This window comes from Carlito syrichta, unplaced genomic scaffold (assembly GCF_000164805.1).
Source record: "Carlito syrichta isolate Samal-C Ts95f unplaced genomic scaffold, Tarsius_syrichta-2.0.1 Scaffold68293, whole genome shotgun sequence".
NCBI lineage: Eukaryota > Metazoa > Chordata > Mammalia > Primates > Tarsiidae > Carlito > Carlito syrichta.
In genome coordinates, this window is record NW_007012389.1 from 20,477 (window position 1) to 46,444 (window position 25,968).

The window sequence follows — 25,968 nt, forward strand, 5'->3', positions numbered from 1 at the left end:
GGGCAGAGGCGGTGGAGTGAGCGTCCAGGCGGGACCCCGGGCAGCTGCAAAGGCCCGCCGACGTGGTGTGGTGCAAAGGCCCAGGCCCAGATCTGCGGGTGTCCACGGGACTCACCAGCCTCCAACGTACGAAATGGCCCAAAGCAGGCTAAAGCCCGCCGCCGAGTGAGGTCTAATGAGGCTTGGTCTCCCTCGCCAGTGAGTCAAATTCGCGGAGGGGCTGGTGAACGCAGACTGCCCCCCCCGGAGGAGAAAGAGGCCGAGCACCTCCAAGGCCTGGTTCCCGGTCGCTCATTACTACCTGCAGAACTTTACCCGTCTGAGGGAAGACTCCAGAGTTAGGTAAACTCCAACTGATGGTGGAAGAAGTCCCCTGCAGGAGGTTTGACAGGACATCTCACTATTTAAGAACAAAACATCTTACTGTTTAAGGATCTGAATGGGAGCAGACACCTTCAGTATCGGGTGCTATTTTCGAGAAGCTGGTCAAAGAAGGGGAGAATATTTGATTAGGTGGTGATGGTGACGATTCTTTAGTAACTCACAGAGGAACAGAGGTTTATGTGAAAGTTATTAGTTTGGGTGGAATAATCATGGGGGTGTTTCCTAATCTAATGTAAAATATACAGAGGTGCTAAAATCACTGCTTAAATTCCAGGTGTTCTGTGGGGTTTCAAAAGAGTAAACTTTAGAAATATAATTGCAAAAATAACATCAAAAAATTAGAAGAGAAGATTTAAAAAAATGACAGCTTGCTCAAATTGCTGTTGTCCCTTAAATCAGCTCAAAGTGGTACATTTGAGTGGTGCTGGCATATACACTGGTGGAAGATAAATCCTTGTTCAGAGGGACCTGCTGATCCTCTTTTCATCGTAGAGCCTGGAGGAGTTAAAAAGCTGTGAAAACCAAGAGGTGGTAGAGGATATTGTAGTCCAAAATGCCCGACATCTCTGGTGTCATAGAATTTGCTCTGGAAAGAAACATACTTAAGGAGCGTCTGCCCATGCTGCTAGTAATAAACACCTTTTAGGGCACAATAAGGAGCCTGGATTTCGGTATCAGTGTGAATGTTATTTTAAATGCAGGATTTGAGGCAGGGAGTAATATAACCTGCTTTATATTTTTAAAAAATCCCTTTGGGACAGGCTCGGTGGCTCAGCCTTCAATCCCAACACTTTGGGAGGCCAATGTGAGTGGATTGCCTGTCTGTGGGTTTGAGACCAGGTCGGGCACCTTGGTGAGACCTCGTCTCTACAATAAATAATTAGCCGGGCGTGGTAGCATGCTCCTGTAGTTCTGGCTACTTGGAAGGCTGAGGCAGAAGGATCACCTGAGTCCAGCGGGTTAACGCTGGGGTGGCTGTGAGCATGCCACTGCACTCCAGCCTGGGCGACAGAGTGAGACTCCAACTCAAAAAACAAACAAACAAAAATCACTCTGGAAGCTGTGTAGGTGACAGATTCAGGTAGGACAACAGATGCAGAAGGGAGAAAGTGGCTGAAAACCTATCCCAGGGTTCCAGAGATGTCGGAAGCATGGCCTCAGGTGGAGTGGTGAGGATGTTAAAAATGGTTGGATTCTGTATTTATTTTGACGAGTGAGCCCATGGAATTTGCTTACAGATGGGGTGTTCTATAAACAAGTGAAAAAGAGGGCTCAGTGATGACTCCTTGGCTTTTGACTTGAACGTCTGGAAGGATCAAGTCTCTATTCATTGATATAGGAAAGTCTGAGAATGGAGCTGCTTTGTTAACCAAGAGTGGGGTATGTGTTTGTATCCATAATGATACTTTTTTTTGAGTTGGAGTCTCACTCTGTAGCCCAGACTGGAGTGCAGTGGACGCTCCCGGCCACCACAGCCTCAACCTGCTGGGCTCTGGCGATCCTTCCGCCTCAGCCTTCCAAGTAGCTGAAACTACAGGTGCGTGCTACCACGCCCAGCTGATTTTTTTGACTTATTGTAGAGATGAGGACTCGCCTGCCCAGGCGGGTCTCGAACCCACGGGCTCAGGCAATCCACCCACCTCAGCCTCCCAAAGGTGCGGGATTACAGGCTGAGCCACCAAGCCCGGCTCATAATGATACTTTCGACTTGACTTAGAGTACTGATCTGCTTCAAGTTAAAAATAGGGAGTGAAGTGGAAGGATTTACATTCAATACATGATGACAAATACCCATGGAGGCATAAGAAGAGACAAAGAGCTAAACATGGGAGGGGAAAGCACAGATTAAAATCAAAGAAAGGAGAGAGAAAAGGATGGATTTATGATGGTAAGAATGTCAGCCATCAACTGACATTGAGGTACAGTGAAAAATTAAAAGGGAGAAAAAAATGTACAGGGAAATATCTCAGTATAAGACAAAGAAAAAAGCCGGCCTTCTTCCCTAAATTCCCTTTCTCTTTGGTGCTGTGTGTAGTGGACCACTCTTGTCTGTTTGTAATGGCACGCTAACCAGCACATGCTTCATGTGAATCCCAGAATTCCCCTACTCCTTGAGCCTAGGAACAGCTATGTTTCTACTCCCTCTTTGCTTGCTGGAATAGCAATTGAACCACACACTCAGGATAATTAGCCTGATGCCACTTTTGGTGGCAGTCTTCCGTTTCTTCCTTAAAATTGTAAAATTGACCTTCACAAAGAAATGAACTGCCTAGAGCTGGCTGGTTCAGAACCGTAAGTTCAGAGTAGAGCTCCGGCTTTGTTTTTCCCTTTGCGGCTTTGCTCTGAGAGCTTTAATGCAATCCTACTGCAATCTGGCAGCAGTGACAGGACAGGGAAGCTCAGGGAATCTGTGGAGTCACCATAGAAGCTTCTCTTTTGGCTGATGTTTGTATGGGGCTGTCGAAATTGTCTAGCAACCCTGGGAACACAGTGTTTGCCCTAAAAAGGAACACACATGCAGATTCCCTTGTAATTAAGCATCCTGTTGGCTGGATTTTATCGCAAGTGTGGCAAGAATATTTTGGGTCAAGTAACAGGTAGTTGAGTTATTTTCCTGTTGCTAAACCCTATAAAGAGGAAAAGCCCACTCACATGGGTGGAAGAGGTGAGAATGGGTCAAGCACTAAGGCTGGATCTGGCAGACTTAGGGGATTAGGCCAGAGTTCTTGAAGAGCGACTCCTTCCTGCACCCCTGAAAGATGTTTCCCTGTGTTAGAGTGGCAAATTTCCGTATTTAGAGGGGCAAAGGATCTGTTCTGGGAATACAGAGGAAAGTGCACTCTCTCTACTTGGAGAGCGCATTACAGAGAACAAGATTTAGATTTGGACTTGGTGGATGAGGATAAGTAGGAGTTTGATAGAGGAGAAGAGGGAAACTATCATTGGTTGTACAGCAACAAAAGTCTCAGGAATGGTTAACAAGAATTGATTTCTGAGAATGGATTAGAGATAAGGACCTGGACATCCCATTCTAGAGCTGGCAATAAGAAATACAAATGCATAAGAGGGATGGTCTTTTCTTCTCCTTCTTTCATGAGTTCACAGCAGGCTTACCTCACTCACTTCTGCTAGAAAGCTGCTTCCATTTGAGAGAGGACTGTGGTGGGGTCCCTAAGTTTTCAGCAACTGCTTATGAGCCAGCTCTGAAGCCCTGGCAGCTAAGCCTTCCTATATAGACTCCTTACTCCATCAGATCCTAAGAATATAATGCATTTATGGGGGGGGTAACAAACCCCCTACCATGACTTCAGAGACTCCAAAGAAGAGGCCACTTGCAAGCTGAGACTTTTCTTTCTGTTCAAGAAGAAAAATATCAGTGGTGCCGCAGGTGGACATGTCTGAGACCAGGAGTCAGAGGAAGACTGTGTGGTTTTGTCTCAGCCCTGGTACTGCAGCTCTTGGAGATGCATGGGGGTGGGTTGATCAAGATTTATTTCCACCCTTATTCCCAGTGGGGCGGTGATTGGTAGTTGACTCATTTTGGTTTTATTTAATATTCACAGTCATCCCTTGGGGTAGGTGTGACTTTTGCCCCCATTTTCACAGCTTAGGAGACAGAATTGTTTGCTCAAATTCATAGGGTTAGTTGGGAATGGATGTCAGGATTTTAACCCTAGTGCCTTATAATTTTTTAGGATCCTGCAGGGAGACTTTGGGTAAATGCCTGCTCCTCTTGGAGTTCTCCATTCCCTATTCGTAAATTAAAGATGCCTGCCACTTTGTGATTTCCCTTACATCAGTGTTCAAAAGTATCGCTAGGTAGTTTTAACAAATGTCGATTCTGCAGCCTCATTATATTTCAGTTCAGTAGGTCTAGGGTGAGGCCCAGTAATCTGCATCTTTTAACGTGTACGAACATCAACAGACAGAAATGCCTGAGAAAAACCAGTGCTTTGCAAAGTATATGATGCATCAAAATCCTTGGCTGAGAAGCACCCATGCCTGAGCTCCCTTAGCAGAGATTTGGTAGGGTTGAAGTTTAGCCTAGTAACTTGCATTTCTCAAGAGGTGATGCCAACCTGATAGTCAGCCGCTCCGTGACCCTTTCGCGGCTCAGGAGAGTTCCGATACCACAACCGAGTTTAGCACAGCTCCGCACGCCCCTAAGAACCGCGTTCAGCCCTCCACCTGAAGGTACTCGCCGCGGGCAAAGGGGCGCCCTCCTGTTGGGTGTAGTGCCGAGCGCTGCCTGTAGATAGCGCCAGAGGACAAGTCTGCGGAACGGAGCGGAGAAAGAAGGCGGGGGAAAGCCGGGAAGGTCAGGATTGACATCCATTATGGCCAATGGCAGCCCAGTCTTTCGTTTTCCGGCGCCCAAGAGCTCTCCCCCCACCCTGAGGGGGCTGCGTTTGTGGCGCTAACTGGAGAGATGACTTGGGGATGCCGCGTCGCGTCTCCCTGGAGAGACACCTGTTAGCCCGAGGTAGTCACAGCTTTTGTTGCTCTTCCTTCCTCTCAGTTAACTAAGGCTGCCTCGCCTGTCTCTGGGCAAACTGGCTCCATCACTCCGGATCCCTGGAACTTTGCAAAGCGTCCTGGGGCTAAGCCAGTTCTGCACCTTTCATGTTGTTGGCGAGTATTTCCAGCGCGGACAACGGGGAGCTGCCGGCCAGAAGTAGAGGTGAAGACAGACTAGGGCGAGATAACATGTATGAGGCGTCCATGAATGCCAGGCATCGTGCTTTGGCGTTTTCCATAGATTTGTTTCATCTAATCATCTTTTTTTTTAACGTTTAATTTATTTTTAAAGATGTGGGGTACAACTCAGGGTTAGGTACGAATCATCTTTCCATTTAATTCATTTTCAGCTTCACAGATTAGGAGACAAGTTGACTAAGTTTCCCAGGGACAATGCTTGGATAATTTTGACTCATGCCAGACGCCAAAGCGCAAGGTCTTTTGTTGTGCTAAGGCTGCCTCGGCAGCTTTACAAGGCATGCAGATCCTGTGAGTCACCTCTCTTCCCTCATTGATCCACCCATCCATGCATTCATTCACCCATCACCCATTCGTTTCTTAGGGACCCATCTGCAAGACATGGGCCTAGCTGCTACCTAAAATACAAAAGAATAGGGACTCTGCTGCAAAGTAGAGGAGATGAAACGATTTACACAGAATTCCTGTGCTCAACGTGGTTTTTCTTTGTTCCCCCAACATACTATTGATACCTATTTGTTCCAAATAACACACTGGGGTCTGAGATACAGAGATGATAAAATCTACCCTTGCTTTCAAGAGCTGTAACAAATTGAGGGTCAACTACATATTTATATAATAGTGGATATGTATACACGTATACATACATATTGTATTGTAATTTTCATATTCAAAATATGGAACACTCCGTTTCTTATTTTTTAGATAAAAATGAATCTAAATGGAAGTTTAAGTATTTCTTTGTTCACCCAAGTGGACAATCTTGGGTGTATCCTGGAGCTCTTCCTCACACTGGAACGCTGCTCCACTCCTGGTATGAGCTTGGCTAGCCTCCTTTTTTCTTCTGATTTCTGTCAAAGGTAAGGTTTTCAGAGAGGCCTGCCCTGCCCACTTCCTACAAAATATCATTCTTCCTCTGTCATCTTCTGTTCCCTTATCCTGTTTTGGTTTTCATATGATGCAACTCACTGTAGAGGAAATATATTTACTTTTGTGGGGGGTTTAGGTTTCATCTTCCTGCTTCAAAATGTAAGCTTCAAGAGGGGCAAGGAGGTATTCTTAATACTGGTGATTGCAAGAAGAATGGGGATGGAGGGAGAAAGTCTTGCTCAATGCATCCTGAAATTCCCTGGGGTGGAGATGGGAATGTAAGGAAGATGGGAAGATGTTCGTTCATTCCTCTATTGGTTTCTACATTCTTTAGTCCTCAGGGCTAGGGTTACCTGTTGGGAGCCAGCCTTGGAGGCCTGCCTGATTGACAAAGTCCAGGTGTGCTGAGGACCCCCGGCTGCAAAGCGAGTCCGGGCAGCTGAGGCCCTTCTGTCTTCTGTCTTTGCTGTTGGTATGGCCGAAGAATTCGGTGCAGTCATGGAAGAAGAAAATGACATGTTTATATGAAGTATTCACAACTAACCTGGAAATGTCATGGTTCATTTTTTCATTTCCCACTATGCCATTTGGCCTTTTCTAACATATGCAAGGCTTAAACTCTGAAGCATATCAAGAATGCTTTCTTTCACTTGGTTATAAGTTACTAGATATTGCTTGAGTAAAAAATAATATAAGTATATTCACTCCTTATTTGATTTAGAATTATGTGGTTTAGTGTTTAGACATAAGGTTTTTTAGAAGCACAAGTTTATAGTAAGTTCATTATGAATTCATTATAAATTCTAATACTTATCTAGGAGTTATGTAGGTGATTTATAACGCTGTTTTCACAGATTTAGGATGAAGATTAATTGTTAAGGTTTTTACTTAATTCAATAGTTAAAATTCTAAGTTAACGTTTATAGAGTGGACTTTCACTGAATTCATAATATATTAATTGGATACTTTTATGATAAGTTAACTAAATACAGAAAGCAACCTTGGGAGCCTGGGAAACATCACTAAAAGCTTCTTTTGAGTTTTCTTTAAAAATAAACACTGCAGGATAAGAGAAAAGTAACAAAGACACCTGGACAAGAGAGGCAATTATGAAGCTTTGAAGGTCATAGAAGCCCCAGAAAGAAAACTCCTGCTACATGGAGAAATGTGCACTTGGAAACTTTCTTGAGACATTTCAAGGACTGTAATTCGAGACTTTGGACGAAACTATCATTTTTGGCTTTATGAATAAGACATTGACTGAAAGTAGATAGTGTTCTTGGCTTGTTTGTTGCTTCTAAGATCACTAGATAGTGGTAACTTTTAAAAGATATGTATGTGAAGGAATTTTCTTTGTCTTGCCCTTTTACGAATGGTATAAAAGCTTTCTGTTAACTAACATTAAATGACATCTGTCCTGCAAGCAGGTGTTCAAGTATATCATTTCATTGTAAGTTCCTTCTTTCACCTATTCGTCTCTCCTTCAGGAAATCCCACACCCGGCGGGAGCAGGACCCCCTCAGTTATCCAGTCCCTCTCTGTAATCCCTGTCCCAGTCTTGTAAAAGGCATCATGGAGGCAAGGCCAGTGTGACACCTTTTGTTGTCTTAGCAACCAAGTATTTCCAGTGTCACTGCTGTTTCTGTCTGACATTTAGTGAGGAATAGTACATTTTCAGTCCCTTCCCCCCAAGCAGGGAAGGTAGAGTTTAGGCACACAGGGACCTTTGGTAAGGCTCAACTATAGGTCAGAGAAAGACTCTGCTGTTTGGCTCTCTTCGTGTCTTTTCACTTAAGATATTTGTGGGGTTATAGGAAGTATTCTAGGCTCGGAGCCAGAAGATCAAATCTTTGCCTCAGAAGAAAAATATGAACTGGATGGTTGAACATCCTGTGCCCAGATTATCTGACCATATACAGGATAGCCAAGGATACTTAGTTGGCCTTGGGTTGAACTTCTTACCCAAATGGTCTCCTGAATTAATGATAAATGAGGAGTCTTGAGAGATTGCCAGTTTCTGTGAATGTAAAAAGAGTATCCCGAGAAACCTATGCCTGGGAGTAGAGATTATTTACTATGTGACGTATAATTAATGGGTCCCAGTGGCATTGAAGTTGGGAACCAGTCATACATCCCTGAAGAACTAACGTGATCAGCAAGGAAGAGTTGAGTATGCAGATGCAGTAGGCTTCCCTGAGCTGAAATGATGCATACTCATGCTGGTATCATGTCTAGCATCCAAGCACACGTCTGGCTGTAGCTGGGCCTGGAAGCTGCATCTGGGTCATTGCAGCATTTCCGATGAGAATGCCTATGCTCTGCCAGCTCTTTCTCAGTATTGCATCATTTTCTGAACTTGAAGTTTGACCTGAAAGGAAAATTTTTACCTAAGATATATGTCTCATGAGTAGTTTTTGGGATGTCAGGCAATGTACTCAAAAAGAGATCACAAAATCCCCACAATCCATGAGTTTGAGGACACAGGGAGATGAAGATTTAGACTAAAGTTAGGGGAGATCTGAGGCTAGAGATACTAACAGAAGGGTGTGTGTGTGTGTGTGTGTGTGTGTGTGTGTATGTGTGTGTGTGTGTGTGTGTGTTCAGGGACAGGTGGGAAGCTTTGGGGATGGCCTGTAGGCTGCTACTGAGGTGCTGTGATCTAGGTCTTGGAGCAGGACCTTGGAAAGATACACAGTTCAGAAGGGCTGGTGTCCTTAAGAGGTTTTAAATATTTTTATTATCACCCCTGGACATCACTGCTAAATTTTTATAAATCTCACCCAGTAAGCACACAGGTTACTCTTCTCATGGTGGTATGGCAAAGCTTGGTTTCCAAGAGCTTTATCTTGGACTGTCCTTAATTTTTCCCTATGAGAACAGGAGAGCCTTCAGGGTAAGGAAAGAAGGAGGGACCGGTTCCTCCTCACCTACTTCCTCTCCGCATTCAAAATACCCTAAAAGGCACAGCAAACTTGTCTTCAGAGGTAGTCCATTGGAATTCATGGAATGTTAGCTCTGCCCTTACTGCTAGTATAATGCCTTCAGTGAAGGTAAAAGACCATTTGCTATATCAAGGGAAGATTCATAGTCAAAACCCAAGACTCCATACTGTTTCCCAGTAGCCCAGGTACAATCATCTGACTACAAAGGCAACTGTGTGAGGCAAATATGGGGAACTTTCAGAGCATGAGGGGTGGAATCTTCCTAGGAGAAAGAGTAAAGAGAGATAATTATAGGTGGAGAGGGGGATCAAGGCGTGAATCAAATGCATGTCTGTCTTCTTCACACCTGTTATAAGAAGTTTTTGGGGCCGGGCTCAGTAGCTCAGCCTGTATCCCAGCACTTTGTGAGGCCTAGGCAAATGGATTGCCTGAGCCCGTGGGTTTGAGACCAGCCTGGGCAACTTGGCAAGACCTCGTCTCTACAATAAATAAAAAAATAGCCAGGCATGGTAGTGTGTACCTGTAGTTCTGGCTACTTGAAAAGTGGCTGAGGTGGAAAGATTACCAGAACCCAGCAGGTTGATGCTGGGGAGGCTATGAATGTGCCACTGCACTCCAGCCTGGGCCACTGAGTGAGACTCCAACTCAAATATATATATATATATATATATCTTTTAAGTTTGGGGATGACAGAAGCAAGTAGTGGTGAGAAGTGGCCTAGGATTTGCTTTTCTGTGGCCTGTTTAGTCAACTCCATTTCCCTCCATCTTCCTATTCCTTCTTGCCCTAAGTAGCATGATGGTGGTTGTAGCATTTTCCCCACAGACTAGCATGGTGATTATTGGCACTAGGGCTAGAGATGCAGTGCTCGCCCCGACAGGTAGCTGGAGTCTCACTCGTTGCCCAGGCTGGAGTGCAATGGCCTCCACCTCCTGAGTTCAGGCAGTCCTTCACCCTCAGCCTTCCAAGTAGCTGGGAATACAGAAGCGTGCCACTATGCCCAGCTAATTTTTTGATTTTTGTAGAGACAAGTTCTTGCCGTGTTGCTCAGGCTGGTCTGAAACTCCTGGGCTTAGGCCTTCCTCTAGCCTTGGCCTCCCAAAGTGCTGGGATTACAGGTGTGAGCCACTGTGCCCGGCCTGTCTTCATTTTCATATCTGCTTGATTTGTTGCTTTCTAAGGGAAGTTTCCTGAATTCTCCCATGGGATTGTGGATTTGCCTGTTTTCTTTTTTTGTATTTCTATCAGCTTTTGCGATATATGTTTTGCAGTTGCCTTGTGCTGTGAGGAAAATTTATCATCTGTCTTGTGGGAAGATTCTGTATTTAGCAGATGTTCCCCTAAAGTTCTATTTTACCTCTTATTGATATTATTACTTTGTTCTCAGTTTAGCATTCACCTAGTATATCTTTTCCCATTCTTTTAATTCTTCTGTGCTATTTCAGATATGCTTTGTTATGCACACAATGTTTTTGTTCTGCCCCTTCAGCCCACATTCATAAGTTGAAGCCTTAACCCCTAAGCCTCCAACCCCCAATGGCATTTAGACTGGGGCCTTTGGGAAGTGATTAGATTAAATGAGGTAATGAGTATGGAGCCCCCATTATGGAATTAGTGTCTTTCTAAGAAAAGTAAGAGAGGCTGAGCCTTCTCTCTGTCTCTCTCACCAGCACATGGGAACATAGTGAGACAGCAGCCACCAATAAAATGAGAGAAAAGGGCTCAGGATGAAACTTACATTGTCAGCACCTTGATATTGAACTTCTCAGACTCAAGAACAGGGAGAAATAAATTTGTGGGGTTTTTTAAGTCACTCAATCTAAGGCATTTTGTTATGGAAGCTGGAGCAGACTAATACATGCTTCTTGGACTTTGTTTTTAAACTTAATTTAAGAGACAGATATTCTAACAGGAAAATTAATGTGTTCATTTTTATTGTGATTATTTATAATTGTGGATGTATTTGTGCCATATTAATATGGCTTCTTTCTCCTGCTTTCTTGTTGTTTTTTAAATTCAGGTGCATGATGAAATTTGAAAATCGTTGTCTTAATGGGCTGGAGAAGGGAACCTGGCTTGCCTCAGAGGAGGAAGCTGCCAGCTGAACTGTACTAAGGTGACCTAACCCCCAAACAACGCATAAACAACTTCTTCTGGAGACAGGGCCTGCCTAAGGCACCATTTTGAAATAGGCAAATATTATTTGCTTTCTTTTCTTTCATCATCTGTATTCATGCCTGCATCTTGAGTGCCAAAATAATAACTGTTTTCATATAAACCCAAGTTCCTGGTTTACTTTTTATCTAAGACTTTTTTTTACCCTTCAGCGTCCATGATGATGTGTTTCCTCTTTCATAGACCATACTTTAATTAGGTCAACATAAGTCAGCCAGGTCTTAGGAGTTTAACAGTCTGATTGTATTAATTAATACTAAGGTGTAACAGATATACCAGAGTCTTTTAAGATGAATTGGAATTAAAAATAAAAACCTCATTAACCTACATAATTATTTGATTGCTGGAATTGCACACTTTAAAGTCATATAGAAAATAAACATTAAATTTTGTGAATTTTTTTTTTTAGTGGAATGTTGAGGATAGGTGTTAATCACTAGTAGACTTTACCCCAAATTCAAGTCCATTAAAATTTCTTGTTTTACATATCTTTTGAAAATCTTTAAAATCTTTATCCATATCTATTCTATTAAAAAGAATAAAAATTCCTAAATTTTTTTTTTTTTTACAATGGCTTCGATGTCCATAGTAGTCCAAGTTCCAGTGGCAGAGTGACTGGACAGGGCCAAAAGAAGCCATTGTTATGTCTGTTTTGTTCCTGAAGTGTATTTTTTTTTAGATAAGGGATTATAAAATGGTAATATAAATTTTTTATCATAAAATTCTTACAGAACCTGGTGCATATGCTTTCCTTCATCTGGAATTTTCACCCCTTTTTTTTTGTTGAGCTCACGCCTACTCACTCTACAGTCTTCTTCTTAGTTGTTACTTAACCTAGGAGCTCTCCTGATCTCTGATTTTACCCCGAAGACAGTAGCGGTACATACATGAAGGGCTAAACTCATAACAAGATTCATAGGAAACACCTCACCCAGCACCAGGCTTCACTAATCATTAGGAAGTAAGAAAAAAAGTATGAAAAAGGAGGCAGAGAAAATACCATTTTCATAACAGAGGTGCCAAGTTTATTAGACTTGGTTCTCTGGATTCTCGTTCCTGCATAACAATGATGAAAGTTAGCCTAAGACAGCCACTTCTTTGGGGTCATCACCTTTTATACCTTTCTAGTCACTAAACTACCAGAATGACTCCATTCTTTAGTGTAGCGGTGACTTGTAAATCCACAGATAACAGCTATATTTATAATAAACAATCTACACAGATTAAGCACATCTTATTGACAATTTTATTAAAGTCCCTCGTTTATCTTTCAGACAGTAGATTTTATCAATCAAGTTTCATAAAGAGTTCTAATTCTTAGATGCAAGAACTGCCCCTGGCTTTCTAATTACATGTTTACTGGTAATCCCTTCCTACCCAACAACACAAATTTAAAGAGTATATTTAAAGAATATGCCCTCCCTTTCTTACTAACCCTACTCGAGGTTGTAAACTCCTCAAGAGCTTGGCTATGTCTTTTAATACCAAGTCTCCACATGAGAAGGGTTCCTGGCACATCATAAATGCCCAATAAACATTTGTGAGTGAAAAAAGCTATTTTGTAACTTATGTTTCAATATTAAGAGAAGGTTGCCCAAGATGGCTAAACAGCTTCACTGTTTAAACAAATGGAGCTAATTCCTGTGGGTAGCAGGTCCATTGGTGCCACCCACACGCAACCTCAGAAAAACCCAAAACCTTTGCAGTTTTTCGTGAGTTTATATTATCTTCCAGGATAGAGAGGTAAAATGGAATATTATTGTGATGCAGAAATTTCATATAATGCACCATCATTTCTTTCATTTTTCCTTAGTTTCGGTATCTTTCTATGGTGTGGGCCATTCCCATTTCACAAGAAGAGTCCATGGCGATCCATGAGACCAGGACTCCTTCTGGGTCCAAAAGACACTGTGTTGGCAGGGTCTGTATGCAGCGCTTGATGTAACGCAGGCTCCTCTCATTCTGACCGAGCCTCCAGCTGTCATTCACCAGCTCAGAATGACAGACATCCAGTTGGGAACACTTAAAATTGAGATCCTTACTGTAGAAAACAAAAACAAAATCTTTCATCCCCACTCTTGTAATTTCTGCATACCATTCCATTCTAGAGCTACCAGGACCTCCCTTCCTTGCTTAAAGACCCATCATTGCTAATTTTGCCCATTGATAATATTTATTTAATTTGTCCTCTTCTCCAAAACTGATTCGTGTGAATTACAAAACTCTATACGGAAAACAATGCTAAAGAAAAGTTACTGGAATGATTAGCATGTGTTCTTTGTACCTCTCAAATTCACCATCTGGGTAGCCTGCCTCACCCCACCTTGCAGGCTTGCTCTTAGAGGCATTGAGATTCAGGATGTCTTCCGTAATATAGAGGATTGCCTTCCTAGGGCTTACCCTCAGTGACTTAGAAAATGCAACCGCTTTTATCTCCTCATCCAAAGCTTCTTGAAAACCTGGGAAAGTAAGAAAGCAATATTGTCAGTGATTGAGTCCTCTACTTCTGCTGCTTCCACCTGATTAATAGCTCAATGCAAATGCTTAGTGGTTCTCAAACTTGACTTTATACCAGAATCATTTGGAGCCCTTGTTACACTACAGATTGCTGTACCTTCCCAGACTCCAGTTTCTGAGAAAGTACGTTTCTAATAAGTTATCAGGCAATGATAACGTTGTTAGTTGAGGACCCAATTGGAGAAGCACTGCTATTGTCCATTTCATCTGATTTGTTACCTTGAATTCGGAGTATCTGTTTCCAGTTTATGACTTCATAATTTTTCAAGACTTCTTGTAATTTTTGAGGCTCTTTGGAAAATATATGGTATATGTTTGTGTATGGATCCAGGTCGACAGTCATCTAGATGGAATGGTGAAAGGTCAGAACATTTCCTTGAATTTTTTCCTCACCTCTCACTTATTGAAATTGTCAGAAAAAAACAATTGAAAATAAAATTTTAACAGTGGCCTGCGATGGCTGCAGTCAGACATATGGATGATAAAACCTGGGTCTATAAACTAAAGCTCACCTCTTGCCTGTGTAACTGGAGTTTGTTGAGTACTTCACTGACAAGTACTGGCTTTAAACTTGCTTATAAGATGTATTACAAAGACAGTATGAAATTAGTTACCCACTACCAGATCTTAAGACATCTAACTTTTCTCCCTACCTATTTAGCTGCATATTTATCTTATCTTGTGGACAGCATCACTGAGCACCAGTTGGAATCACAAGAATGTAACTATGGCTTCAAACCTCCTTTTCCCACCTTCCGTGTCTGTTAGAAAATGTGTATCTCCTGTGCCTCATGTAACCTACTTCGGGATACATTCTCAGTCTATACTGAGTCTGTGTTCCTGTACTTACATGCTCAAACTTGGCTTAGGATAAATCTAGCCGTGATTTCTTTTCAGATGACAAGATTGACTGAGACGTTAGTGGATACAAATGTTAATGAGACATTGCCTTTTCCCAAGCATATGGGATATCAGCCTATTAGAATAATACAGTAAGTCCCATACATGCAAACAAATTCCATTCTGAGAGCCTAGATACACAACTAACACAACTGGCAATATAGTACTGTTCTGTAATAGGTTTATAATAGCTTTTCCACAAATGATACATACAAAACAAGCAAACATAAAAATTAAGAAAACATTTTTAATCTTACAGTATGGTACCTCGATCTTACAGTATAGTACCTTATATGATTGGATATGTAAATATATGTTTGCGTTTTTGAAAGTTCGCAACTTAAAGGTTCATATATAGGAAACTTACTGTAATACCTTCTTCAAAGCCAGAAGCCTACAAAATAGAATCAAGTAATTGGAGTTTTGAGTAGTACTCTGGGCAGTTTATGTGGTATTATACTCTTGGGGTTGGAATAAAGAGACTTGAGATCCCGTTCTGGCAAGCCACAAACTTCATGGAAAGATGAGTATCTGTTTCTAAGGAGAAAAGTTTTAGTAATTAATGTATTATGCTGGAAACTATATTGTTAAAGAGTGAAACATAAAATAGGATAACTCATTTTAAGTAAACCTTCAAGAATTTGAGGGTGCTTTTATAAATGCAGGGTTTCAAATGTGGCCAAAATCAAAACTTCAATAAATTTTAGATAGTAGATATTTTAAGAGATTAGATTTTAAAAGAACAACTGAAATTAGACAAAGTAAGTATTTAAGGAATTATAAAAAGAAGGTAAAAATGAACCAGAAGAAAACCAAGAAAATAATTAATAAAACTGAAAACTGAAAATAATGAAATGGAGAACAAGACATAGTGTAACAGGTATATAAAGCCAAAAATTTATTTTTAGATGGCAACAAAGAGATAAACTTCTGTTAAGGCCTTTAAAGGACAAATCAGATAAAGAGAAAAAAGAAAACAAAACTCATAGAGAACTAGAAATGAGAGAGAAAACAGAGAAAGGAAGAAAAGAAGAGTATATGCTGCTCCAAGGCAACAAAGCAATATATTTACTGATAAAACAAATGGATGATGTCCTTCAAAAATCAACTATCAAAATTGACCTTCAATGAAACAGAAAACCTCAACAGTAATAGAAAACATTGTAAATAAAATTAAATAAAATAAATGGCACTTAAAAAGCTGCCAACTCAGAGTATTTTCATTTAAATATCACATAAACCAAAAATAAACACATACTTTTAATATAAGACCATGGTAACAGATGGAAAGACACCAATCCCAAATCTGGCAAGTAAATAGCAAAAAGAAATTTACTGATAAAATTTACTTATGGAAGAAATAAGAATTTATGAATGCAGATGCAAAAACTCTGAATAAAATATTCAGTAATATAGAAAAGGAATGTGAACATTTTGAGTTTATATGTAAAGTCAAGAATGACCAACAATATTCATCTTCAGGAGACATATCTCACCAGAATGGACACTCATAGGCTCAAAGTTGAAGGATGGAAAACAAAAGAATCTTAATATCAATCTTAATATCAAACAAAACAACCTGTAAGCTATCAAAATTTTAAAAAGATATGGAAAGGCACTGTATAATGATAAAAAGTTCACTCCATTCTAAACATATAGAGCACCAGCTTTATATAAAGCAGCAGCTACTAAGTAATCTAAAACAAAATATTGACTAACACTATCATAGCTGGGGACTTAAATACTCCACTAACAACCCTAGATAGATCTTTGAGGCAAAAAAATCAACAAGGAGATCTGGAACCTAAACTTCATGCTTGATCAGATGAACTTAATAGACACCTACAGAACACACCACCCAACAACCATGGAATATACATTCTACACATCACCCCATGGAACATGCTCCAAGATTGACCACATCCTTGGCCATAAAACAAGTTAAACAAATTTCATAAGATCAAAATACTGCCATGCACCACCTCAAATCACAGTGGAATCAAAATAATTAGCAACACCAACAAAATTCCCCCCAAACCCACAAAGACATGGACACTAAACAGCATGAAGCTGAGCAACTCTTGTTTATCACAGAAATCAAAGCAGAAGCTAAAATATTCCTGGAAACAAATGAAAATAAAGACACATCTCACCAAAACTCTGGGATGCCATAAAATCAATACTAGGAGGGGAATTTATATCTCTATGAACACAAATCAAGAAAATAAAAAGAAAACAAGTTAACAGCCTAACAGATAATCTAAGGGAGCTGGAAAGGCAAGACCACTAAAACCCTAACTTCAGCAAAAGAATTCAGATCAACAAAGTAAAAGCTCAAACACAGGACATGGAAGACAAAAATATCATAGAAAAAAAAAAAAATCAATGAAACAAAAAGCTGGTTCTTTGAAAGGATAAACAAAATCGATGGACCTCTAGCCAGATTGACCAAGAAAAAGACAGAAAAAGCCCAATAAGCACAGTCAGAAATGCAAAAGATCAAGTTACAACTGACCCTGAAGAAATACAAAAGATTACCTGAGATTACTATGCACACCTCTGTGGAAACAAACTCAAAAACCTAAATGAAATGGAGTACTTTCTGACATCACACAACCTCCCAAAGTAGAAACAAGAAAAAATTCAGACCCTAAATAGAGCAATAACAACCCAGGAAGTTGACTCCATCATAAAAACTGAAAAAAATTTTTTAAAATTACCTTCAAAAAAGGACCTGGACCAGATGACTTTCCAGCAGAATTCTACAAAACATATAAACACGACCTGATATCAATCCTATTGAAAGTATTCCAGGCAATTGAAAAAGTTGAAATTCTCCCCAAATCATTTTATGAAGCTAACAACACATTGACACCCAAACCAGGTAAAGATCCAACAGAGAGAACTACAGGGCAATATCCCTCATGAACATAGATGCAAAAATTCTTAACAGAATTCTAACAATACAGATCCAACAACACATCTCAAAAGTCATCCACCATGACCAAGTAGGCTTCATCCTCAGGATGAAAGGCTGCTTCAACATTTGCAAGACCATAAATGTAATTAAATACATCAACAGACATAAAAATAAGAACCACATGATTATATCATCAGACACAGAAAAAGCTTTTGTTAACATCTGGCACCACTTCTTGATTAAAAATCCCTGAACACCTAGGCATAGAGGGAACATACCTCAAAATAGTCAGAGCTATCTACAGTAAACCCACAGCTAACATATTGCAAAACAGACAGAAATTGGAAGTATTTGCCCTGAAAACTGGAATAAGACAAGGCTTCCCACTCTCACCCCTCCTATTCAACATAGTGTTGGAAGTCCTAGTTAGAGCAATCACACAAGAGAAGGAAATCAGGGACATCTAAATAGGAAAAGAAGACGTTAAGTTATCCCTCATAGCTTATGATATGGTCCTATACCTTGAAAACCAAAGAGAATCTGTCAGAAACCTCCTTGTGCTGATAAAGGACTTTGGTAAAGTCTCAGGATGCAAAATAAATGTGCAAAAGACAGTCGCATCCTTATATACCAACAACAAACAGGCAGAGAAACAAATCAAAAGCACAGTCTGATTCACAATAGCCACAAAAAAGAAAGAAAGAAAGATGTATCTCGGCATCTTCCTAAACAGAGAGGTGAAAGACTTTACAATGAAAACTACAAAATACTGCTCAAAGGAGACAAAAGCAAATGGAAAAATATTCCATGCTCATGAATAGGAAGAATCAACATTGTTAAGATGTCCATCCCACCAAAGTCAATCTACAGATTCAATGCAATACTCATTAAATTACCAACATCATTTTTCTCAGACCTTGAAATGACAACACAGAAATTCATATGGAAACATAAAAGACCACGAATAGCCAAAACAATCCTTAGCAAAAGAAACAAAGCAGGAGAAATCACACTTCCAGATTTTAAACTTTATAATAGGTTACAATAATCAAAACAGTCAGGTATTGAGAAGAACAGACACATAGACCAATGGAACAGGATAGAGATTCCAGAAGCAAAACCTCAATTTCTCAATGAATTAATCTTCAACAAAGTCCCCACCAACAACCACTGGGAAGAGGAGAACCTATTCAGTAAATGGTACTGGGGAAACTGGCTGATCACATGCAGAAGATTGAAACAGGACACCTAACTATCACCATATACAAAAATCAACTCTAAATGGATCAAAGACCTAAACATAAAACCCCAAACTATAAGAATCCTAGAAAACACAGGAGACACCCTTATGGAAATTGGAATAGGCAACCGATTCCTGATCAGAATCACAGAAGCCCATGCCATAAGAGATAAGATAGACAAGTGGGACCTCATCAGACCGAACAGCTTTTGCAAAGCAAAAGCAGCTATGAAGAGAGTGGGGAGACAGCCCACAGAAGGGGAGAAAATATTTGCCAACTGTATATCTGACAAAGGTCTAATCTAACATCCAGGATCTACAAGGAGCTCAAACATGCCAAAGTAAATAAAACAAACAGCCCTTAAAGAGATATGAATAGACATTTCTCAAAAGAAGATACATGAGCAGCTAACATACACATGAAAGAATGTTCAGCCTCACTAATCCCCAAAGAAAAAATGTACTGAGATACGGCCTAACTCCAGTCAGGATGGCCATCATCAATAACTCAAAAAGCGGCAGATGCTGGAGAGGATGTAGGGAAAAAGGAAAACTTCTACACTGTTGGTGGGAGTGTAAATTGGTACAACCTCTGTGGAAAACAGTTTGGGGATTCCTCAAAGATCTAAAAACTGACCTTCCATATGATCCAGCAATCCCCCTCTGGGAATATACCCAGAGGAATTCAGATCATTTTCTTTTTTTTAGTTGGAGTCTTACTCTGTTGCCCAGGCTGGAGTACAGTGGCAAACTCATGGCTACTCCAGCATCGACTGCTGGACTCTGGCAATCCTTCCACCTTAGCCTTCCAAGGAGCCGGAACTACAGGCACGCACTACCATGCCCAGCTAATTTTTTATTTGTTGTAGAGACGAGGTCTCACCAAGTTGCCCAGGCTGGTCTTGAATCCGTGGGCTTAGGCAATTCACTCACCTCGGCTGGGATTACAGACTGAGCCACCGAACCCAGTGCTGGGACTACAGTGCTGGGATTACAGGCTGAGCCACCGAGCCCAGCCAATTTTATAAAAAGATACATGCACACACATGTTTATTGCCTCATTATTCACAATAGAAAAAAAACATGGATCCAACCATGCTGCGCATCAATAGTGGACTGGATTTTTTAAAATGTGGTACATATGCATGATGGAATACTACACAGCCACACCGAAGGATAAAATTATGGACTTCACAGCAACTTGGATGGATTTAGAGTCTGTACTACTCAGTGGTCTATCACAGAAACAATAAAGTGAATACCACATATTCTCACTCATAAGCAGACCCTGAACATTTGTAATAATACTATAAGAAAGGGATTGGCAGTTGCAGGAAACTGCTGGGGATGGGGCGCACATAATATTAATAAGCGTACCTGACTGCAAATCAGGCAAAGTGGGAACCAAAGGGAGACCTAAAGTTTACCTGTATAATGACCACTTATCTACCTAATCCCAAATTGTACTCCACATCTTTAAAATAAAGAAAAATCAGTTTTTAAAAAAGAAAATCAAGAATGGCTTAGATCAGAAGATCTTTCAGTGTAGTAAGTTAAAGGAGGAAAATATTCATGAATTGTGGGAATAGTATAAAAATACTCTAAACATATAAAGACAGAATCAAACAATTTCAAATGTAAATTGTTATAACCATTTCATTAAAATCAGGAATGATTTTTAAGGTAACAAGAACAGGACTATTATTGTTGTAGTTGATATTGTTTTCTTAGGCAAAGAAGCAGCAAATTATCTTTGTTTGTAGATTATGGTATTATGCATTTAGAAAAATCTAAGTGACTTTGACCAAAAACAAACAAACAAATGAAAACCTCACATAGACAGGATTCTTTTTTTTAGTTGGAGTCTCACTCTGTAGCCCACACTGGAGTGCAGTGGCCGCTCCTGGCCACCGCTGCCTCAAACTGCTGGGCTTCAGTGATCCTTCCGCTTCAGCCTTTCAAGTAGCTGGAATTACAGGCACGTCCTACCACTCCGGCTAATTTTTTTTTTTTGAGTTTGAGTCTCACTCTGTCACCCAAACTGGAGTGCAGTGGCCACTCCTGGCCACCGCAGCCTCGATCTGCTGGATGCCAGTGATCCTTCCGCCTCAGCCTTCCAAGTAGCTGGAACTACAGGCACGCGCTACCACACCCGGCTAATTTTTGATTTATTGTTGAAATAGGTCTCACCAAGTTGCCCAGGCTGGTCTCGAACCCGTGGGCTCAGGCAATCTCAGCTTCCCAAAGCACGGGATTACAGGCTGAGCCACCGAGCCTGGCTATAGACAGGATTTTAAAGAACAGTATGGCATAGTTGGAAAGTAAGGACACAAATAAAAATCAATAACAAAAGAATAATTACCGGAAATAGAAGAGAAAAAAGAATTCAACATTATTAACAAATAGCATAAAATATCTAAGGATGATTTTAATGGAAAATCATATGACTTATCCAAGGAAAACACTAAAATTTTTACTCTGTAAATTGGAGATATTAATGCTCACTTCATGAGGTTGTTCTTATGACATTCACTAATAGAATGTAAGCTAATTGTCCAGGCATAGGTCCTTGACCCCCTATACCTGGCTTCTTACTGCCCCCTTTCTCAGGGAGCAGCCTCTGGCCAAGAGTGGCCTCTGCAGGATATACATATTCCCAGTTACAGAGTGCAAGTAATTAAGCAGAGCTGAGAACAATGTAGGTGGCACTTTTACTCACTGTGATTGTAACCACCTTGTAGCAAGATGAATAATGGACTTGCTTGAATATAAAACTGTTCTACTTTCCTGAGGTATGGATCCTTTCTTCACGGACCAACTGCCATCAGTGCCTATTGCGAGTTCTAATAAACCAATCAATGTATTTTCCTGCTGGACTTCTGGGTGATTTTTTTGGGAATGTGTAAAGAACCTTACACGCAAGCCCTCTCAGATTTGGGGCTACCATGTTACACAGGGGAAGTGCTTTCACATAGTGGACCTACAGTAATTATGAGTCCCTTCTCTGGTCCCTGAGAAGCAACTTTTACTATTAGACTTTGCTCTGGATTTCATTTCTAAGTACCCATTCTTATGTCCCAGTCACCCACTTTTTCCTCTAGATTGTCCTCCTTTCAGCCCCTGCAGCTGATATGTACCATTTCAGTGAGCCCTTAATCTGCCAGCCTAGTCCTCCTCCCCCTCCTCCTCCTCCCATCCTGCCCTTGCCCAGATGAATTCTATGTTCTGAATGGAAAGTTGGGGATGTGGAGTTCCTCCAAAGTACCAGGAATGAATGAGTGTCTTTAAAGTACCCACATTTTCTTTCACCCTCACCCTGGTGAGTCTGAACCAGTCAGTTCCTTGGGCTCTTTGGAGCTGCCTGGCTTCCTCTCTTCCTGTCTGTTTGCCTACCTGTTTCTGAGGCCGGATAATAACAGTTCGATATTCAGGCCAGGAGTCCACCAGCGCCTCCATGTTGAAGGGGTTTCCGTGATTGATGTAATATACAGATCCATACACCTGAATGAGGAGTGGAAAAGAGTAGGGGAAGTTGGAATCCTTAGAGATGAGGACCTGAATGTGGTGAAGTAGAAAGAAATGGAGGTCAAGAGAGGGTGCTGAGGCCAAGTCAGTGAAGGTAAGATGACCACTGTCTCCAGACCCTATCCATGGAAGTAAAGCTACCAGCAAGCAGGCAGAAGAACACGTAGGTGTCCTTGTGAGAACAAAAAGCTATTGTGCCCTCACTGGGCACCTGTGATATTCTTAGTACTTACATTGTAAGGATTTATTTAGTTCTCACAACAACTTTAAGAGGTAGAGGCTAATCTTATTCCCATTTCACAGATGAAAAGACCAAAGATAAGTCACAGAAAGGTGAAGAAACATGCCCAAAACCCGCTCAACTAGAAAATGGCAGACTTGGAATGCATGCCCATTCACTCTGGCTCCAAAACCTATGCCCTTGCCCGTTTTTCTCCATTGCTTCTTCCAATAAATTGCAAAACCTGCAGAACGGAGTCAGATTCCTCCTCCTAAGGAGATGCAGCAGCTTTTGTGCCTCCTCCATCCCCAACCCCATCCTCGCTTGTAGCTTCGGCCCCCTCTGCAGAAAGTCAGGGAGGAAGGAACAGAATGATGAGCCTGCTCTTTTCTCATCTCAGCACCTCCACTTCTACACCCTGGCCTCCTGCTGGTCCTTCACCTTCAGGGACTCAGGGATGCTCCTGGCCAAGGATTTGTATAGGGTCAGCAGCTTCTGGGAATTATTCAGTAGAAGCATTTTGCGGAGGTGCTTCAGTCCTTGAGCCCTTCAAGGAGAAACTCTGAAAAAAAATAAAATGTACAAGGAGAATGTTAAAGGATCAAATGAGTTTAAAATGCACTTTATAAAAGTAATACTCATGAGGTAGGTACTGCTAGTATCATCTTCATTCTGAGCACACCACAGTTCAGAGAGACTAAGTAACTTCTTCATGTTCTTCCAGAAATGAGTGGCAGAGGCAGATTTTGAACCATATACGGATGACTCCAAAATCCATGCTCTTCCCTCCTGGTGGAATGAGTTAAAAGAGAATATTAAGTGATCTGTAAGGTTCCCAAATGCCTGTAGTAGGGCCTTCTATCACCACCATCAGAACCCTTTTCCTGTATCTTAGTCATTAGATGCCCAAGAAGCTTTTATTTTCATTTATAATAGAGACTATCAGCCCTCCAAGGCCAGTTGTGAACGGAAAACTTAGAGTAGGGATTGGCAACGACTTTTTAGCTCCCTAGGGTTAACTAGGAAATATTTTAGGCCTATGACCAATTTAAAAAGTGCCCCAGTTTCATTACAAAAATTGAAAGACAAAAGACAATTTTTGATACATATTTATAAAGGTCAGTTATCCTTAGAAATGTGCCACAATTTAACAATAACTTGGAGAAGACCATAGGCATAACTGATAGTGGTTCAAACTCAGACTGGTTTCCAATTTTAGCTCTGCCTCCTACTTCTTTGTCAGGGTACTTAACCAATCAGGACCTCACAATTTTTTCTCACCAGGAAACTAAATATTAGAATGTATGCTCTTCAGAGTTATGGAATTATACAATGTAATGCATGCAAGATACCATGTTACCTGGCATAAAGTAAGCACAGTATTTAACACATGTTAGTTTTTTTTTTTTTGAGTTGGAGTCTCACTCTGTCGCCCAGACTGGAGTGCAGTGGCCACTCCCGGCCACCGCAGCCTCGACCTGCTGGGCTCCGGCAATCCTTCCGCCTCAGTCTTCCAAGTAGCCGGAATTACAGGCATGCGCTACCACGCCTGGCTGATTTTTTTTGATTTATTGTAGAGATGAGGTCTCGCTGCCCAGGCGGGTCTTGAACTCGCGGGCTCAGGCAATCCACTCACCTCAGCCTCCCAAAGGTGCGGGATTACAGGCTGAGCCACCAAGCCCGGCTCACATGTTAGTTTTTAAATTGACTTTGTATCAACCAACATGTCATCTATACATTTAGCAAGTATATCCAATAACTTGTTGATGAAAAGATGCCAAACTCTGTAAAATATTCTTAAGATGGTTTCCTAGGACATAATCCTGGCTATAAAATCAGGCCTGATCATGTTCTTCTCCCATAATTTATCACCACTAATGTTGAAACTATTGTCCCCAAATAGACAATTCTCAGAGTGTGCTCCTAGCACCATGAGACCTTGCCAGGCAAACAAAATAGACAACCTTAGGAATGAGCCTTCTTAGCAATGTGGGACCTCCTGCTACTTATTGGCCTACATGTGTATTCCAAGGAATGATTTTTGGCCAAAAAAGAGGGGTCTGAGGACTAAACTCTGACCTTTTTTATTCGCTTATACAAATTTGTGGGAAATGTGGGGAGTCATGCCTCATATAGACTCACCAGAGGAAATTTTATTTTCCTGTATACTGAAGTTTGTTTTCTAACCTGACTCTGATATAATATCACACAACAGATACAGAAGGAAATTGAAATGTTTTATGATCCTAGGAAGCCGTCTTCTGGGAACTCCCAGACTTTGGGCATTTTATCCTCTTCTGATTTCCAAAATTTCTTAGATAGGAACTATAAATTGCCAGTCAATAAATTCTTTTTTTTTTTATTTTAAAGATGTAGGGTACAATTCAGGATTAGATATACAAGTGGTCATTGTACAGGTAAAGTTTGGGCCTCTCTCTGGTCCCCACTTGGCCTGGTTTGAGATCAGGTACCCTTATTGATGTTGTGTCCCACCCACCACATCCACCCCAGTATATCCCACTACTGTAAATCCCTTTCTTAAAGTATTATGGTAATTGTTCAGGGTCTACTTATGAAGAAATTCTCAAATCCATCTATAACCTGCAAGCTCCTGCTTGGAAATGTCCCTCCTTGCCAGGCTGAACCAATGACAGTCTCACATGTATTGATTTTTGGTTTTTGTAACTTCTGCCTCCCCAAAATATATATAACCAGGCTGCAGTCTGACCACTTCAGGCACATGTTCCCAGGCCCTCCTGGGGACAGGTGTCTCAGGCCTGGTAACTCATGTTGACCAGAATAAATTATCTTAAAATATTTTACAGAGTTTGGCATCTTTTCATGAACAAATGTAAAAAAAAAATAATTGAAGACATGAAGAACTTATGAAGCTAATTAATATAAGAGAAAGAACCCATGGACTGGATACGTGAAACAGTCATTATGAAATTAGTTAATAATATAGCTTGCAATTTTTTAATCTATGGAGGTGAAATAGTTAACAAATATGTAATAATGAACAGGCACAGTAAAACGTATTTTGTCCTCCCTGGAGTCAAGGTTCTGGAAAATTTACACTCTGTTCTGTAGCTTGATGAAGCAATCTTTAAACAAAGGCATCCTGTTGCATGAGTTCAGAATTTCAGAATGTTTGAATGCAGATATTACAAATAATAAGGCATATCTATGTACCTGTAGACTCAACCATGTATGGTTAATAAAGCATAGGTGCCACACATTGTGTAAAATATGCTACTTTGGATAACCCACACACTTGTGTTTGAAACAGTAACAGGGTCTAGAGAAAAAAAAAAAAAAGTAATCCCTGACTGGTTACTTTTTTGAAGAAATAAATTTGTTATAGTTCTCAGTGATTAATTTTTAAAAATAAACCTTGCTATTGTTTCTGAGTTTAAAAAAAAAAAAAAAGAATCTTTTAGCAAATAGAACTGGTTCTCTGACAGGAGTCTACCCCCTGCCTTCTTATGCCATTCCTGTAGCAGTCAGAAAAAGCTGACCTTTTATTTTATTTTTTCCAACTCCAAGTGATTTTCTTGCT

At 40.8% G+C, this 25,968-nt stretch overlaps 1 protein-coding gene across 1 annotated transcript; it reads right to left on the bottom strand.

Annotated features, from left to right (window-relative positions):
* Positions 1–12,707: 12,707 nt before the first annotated feature.
* Positions 12,708–22,971, bottom strand: GLYATL1 (glycine-N-acyltransferase like 1). Its single transcript, XM_008052052.1, is given in 6 exon segments — positions 12,708–13,128; positions 13,372–13,546; positions 13,824–13,947; positions 17,976–17,978; positions 22,058–22,165; positions 22,851–22,971. Coding segments are annotated over 6 exon segments (909 nt in total). The 5' UTR covers positions 22,929–22,971.
* Positions 22,972–25,968: the final 2,997 nt, after the last annotated feature.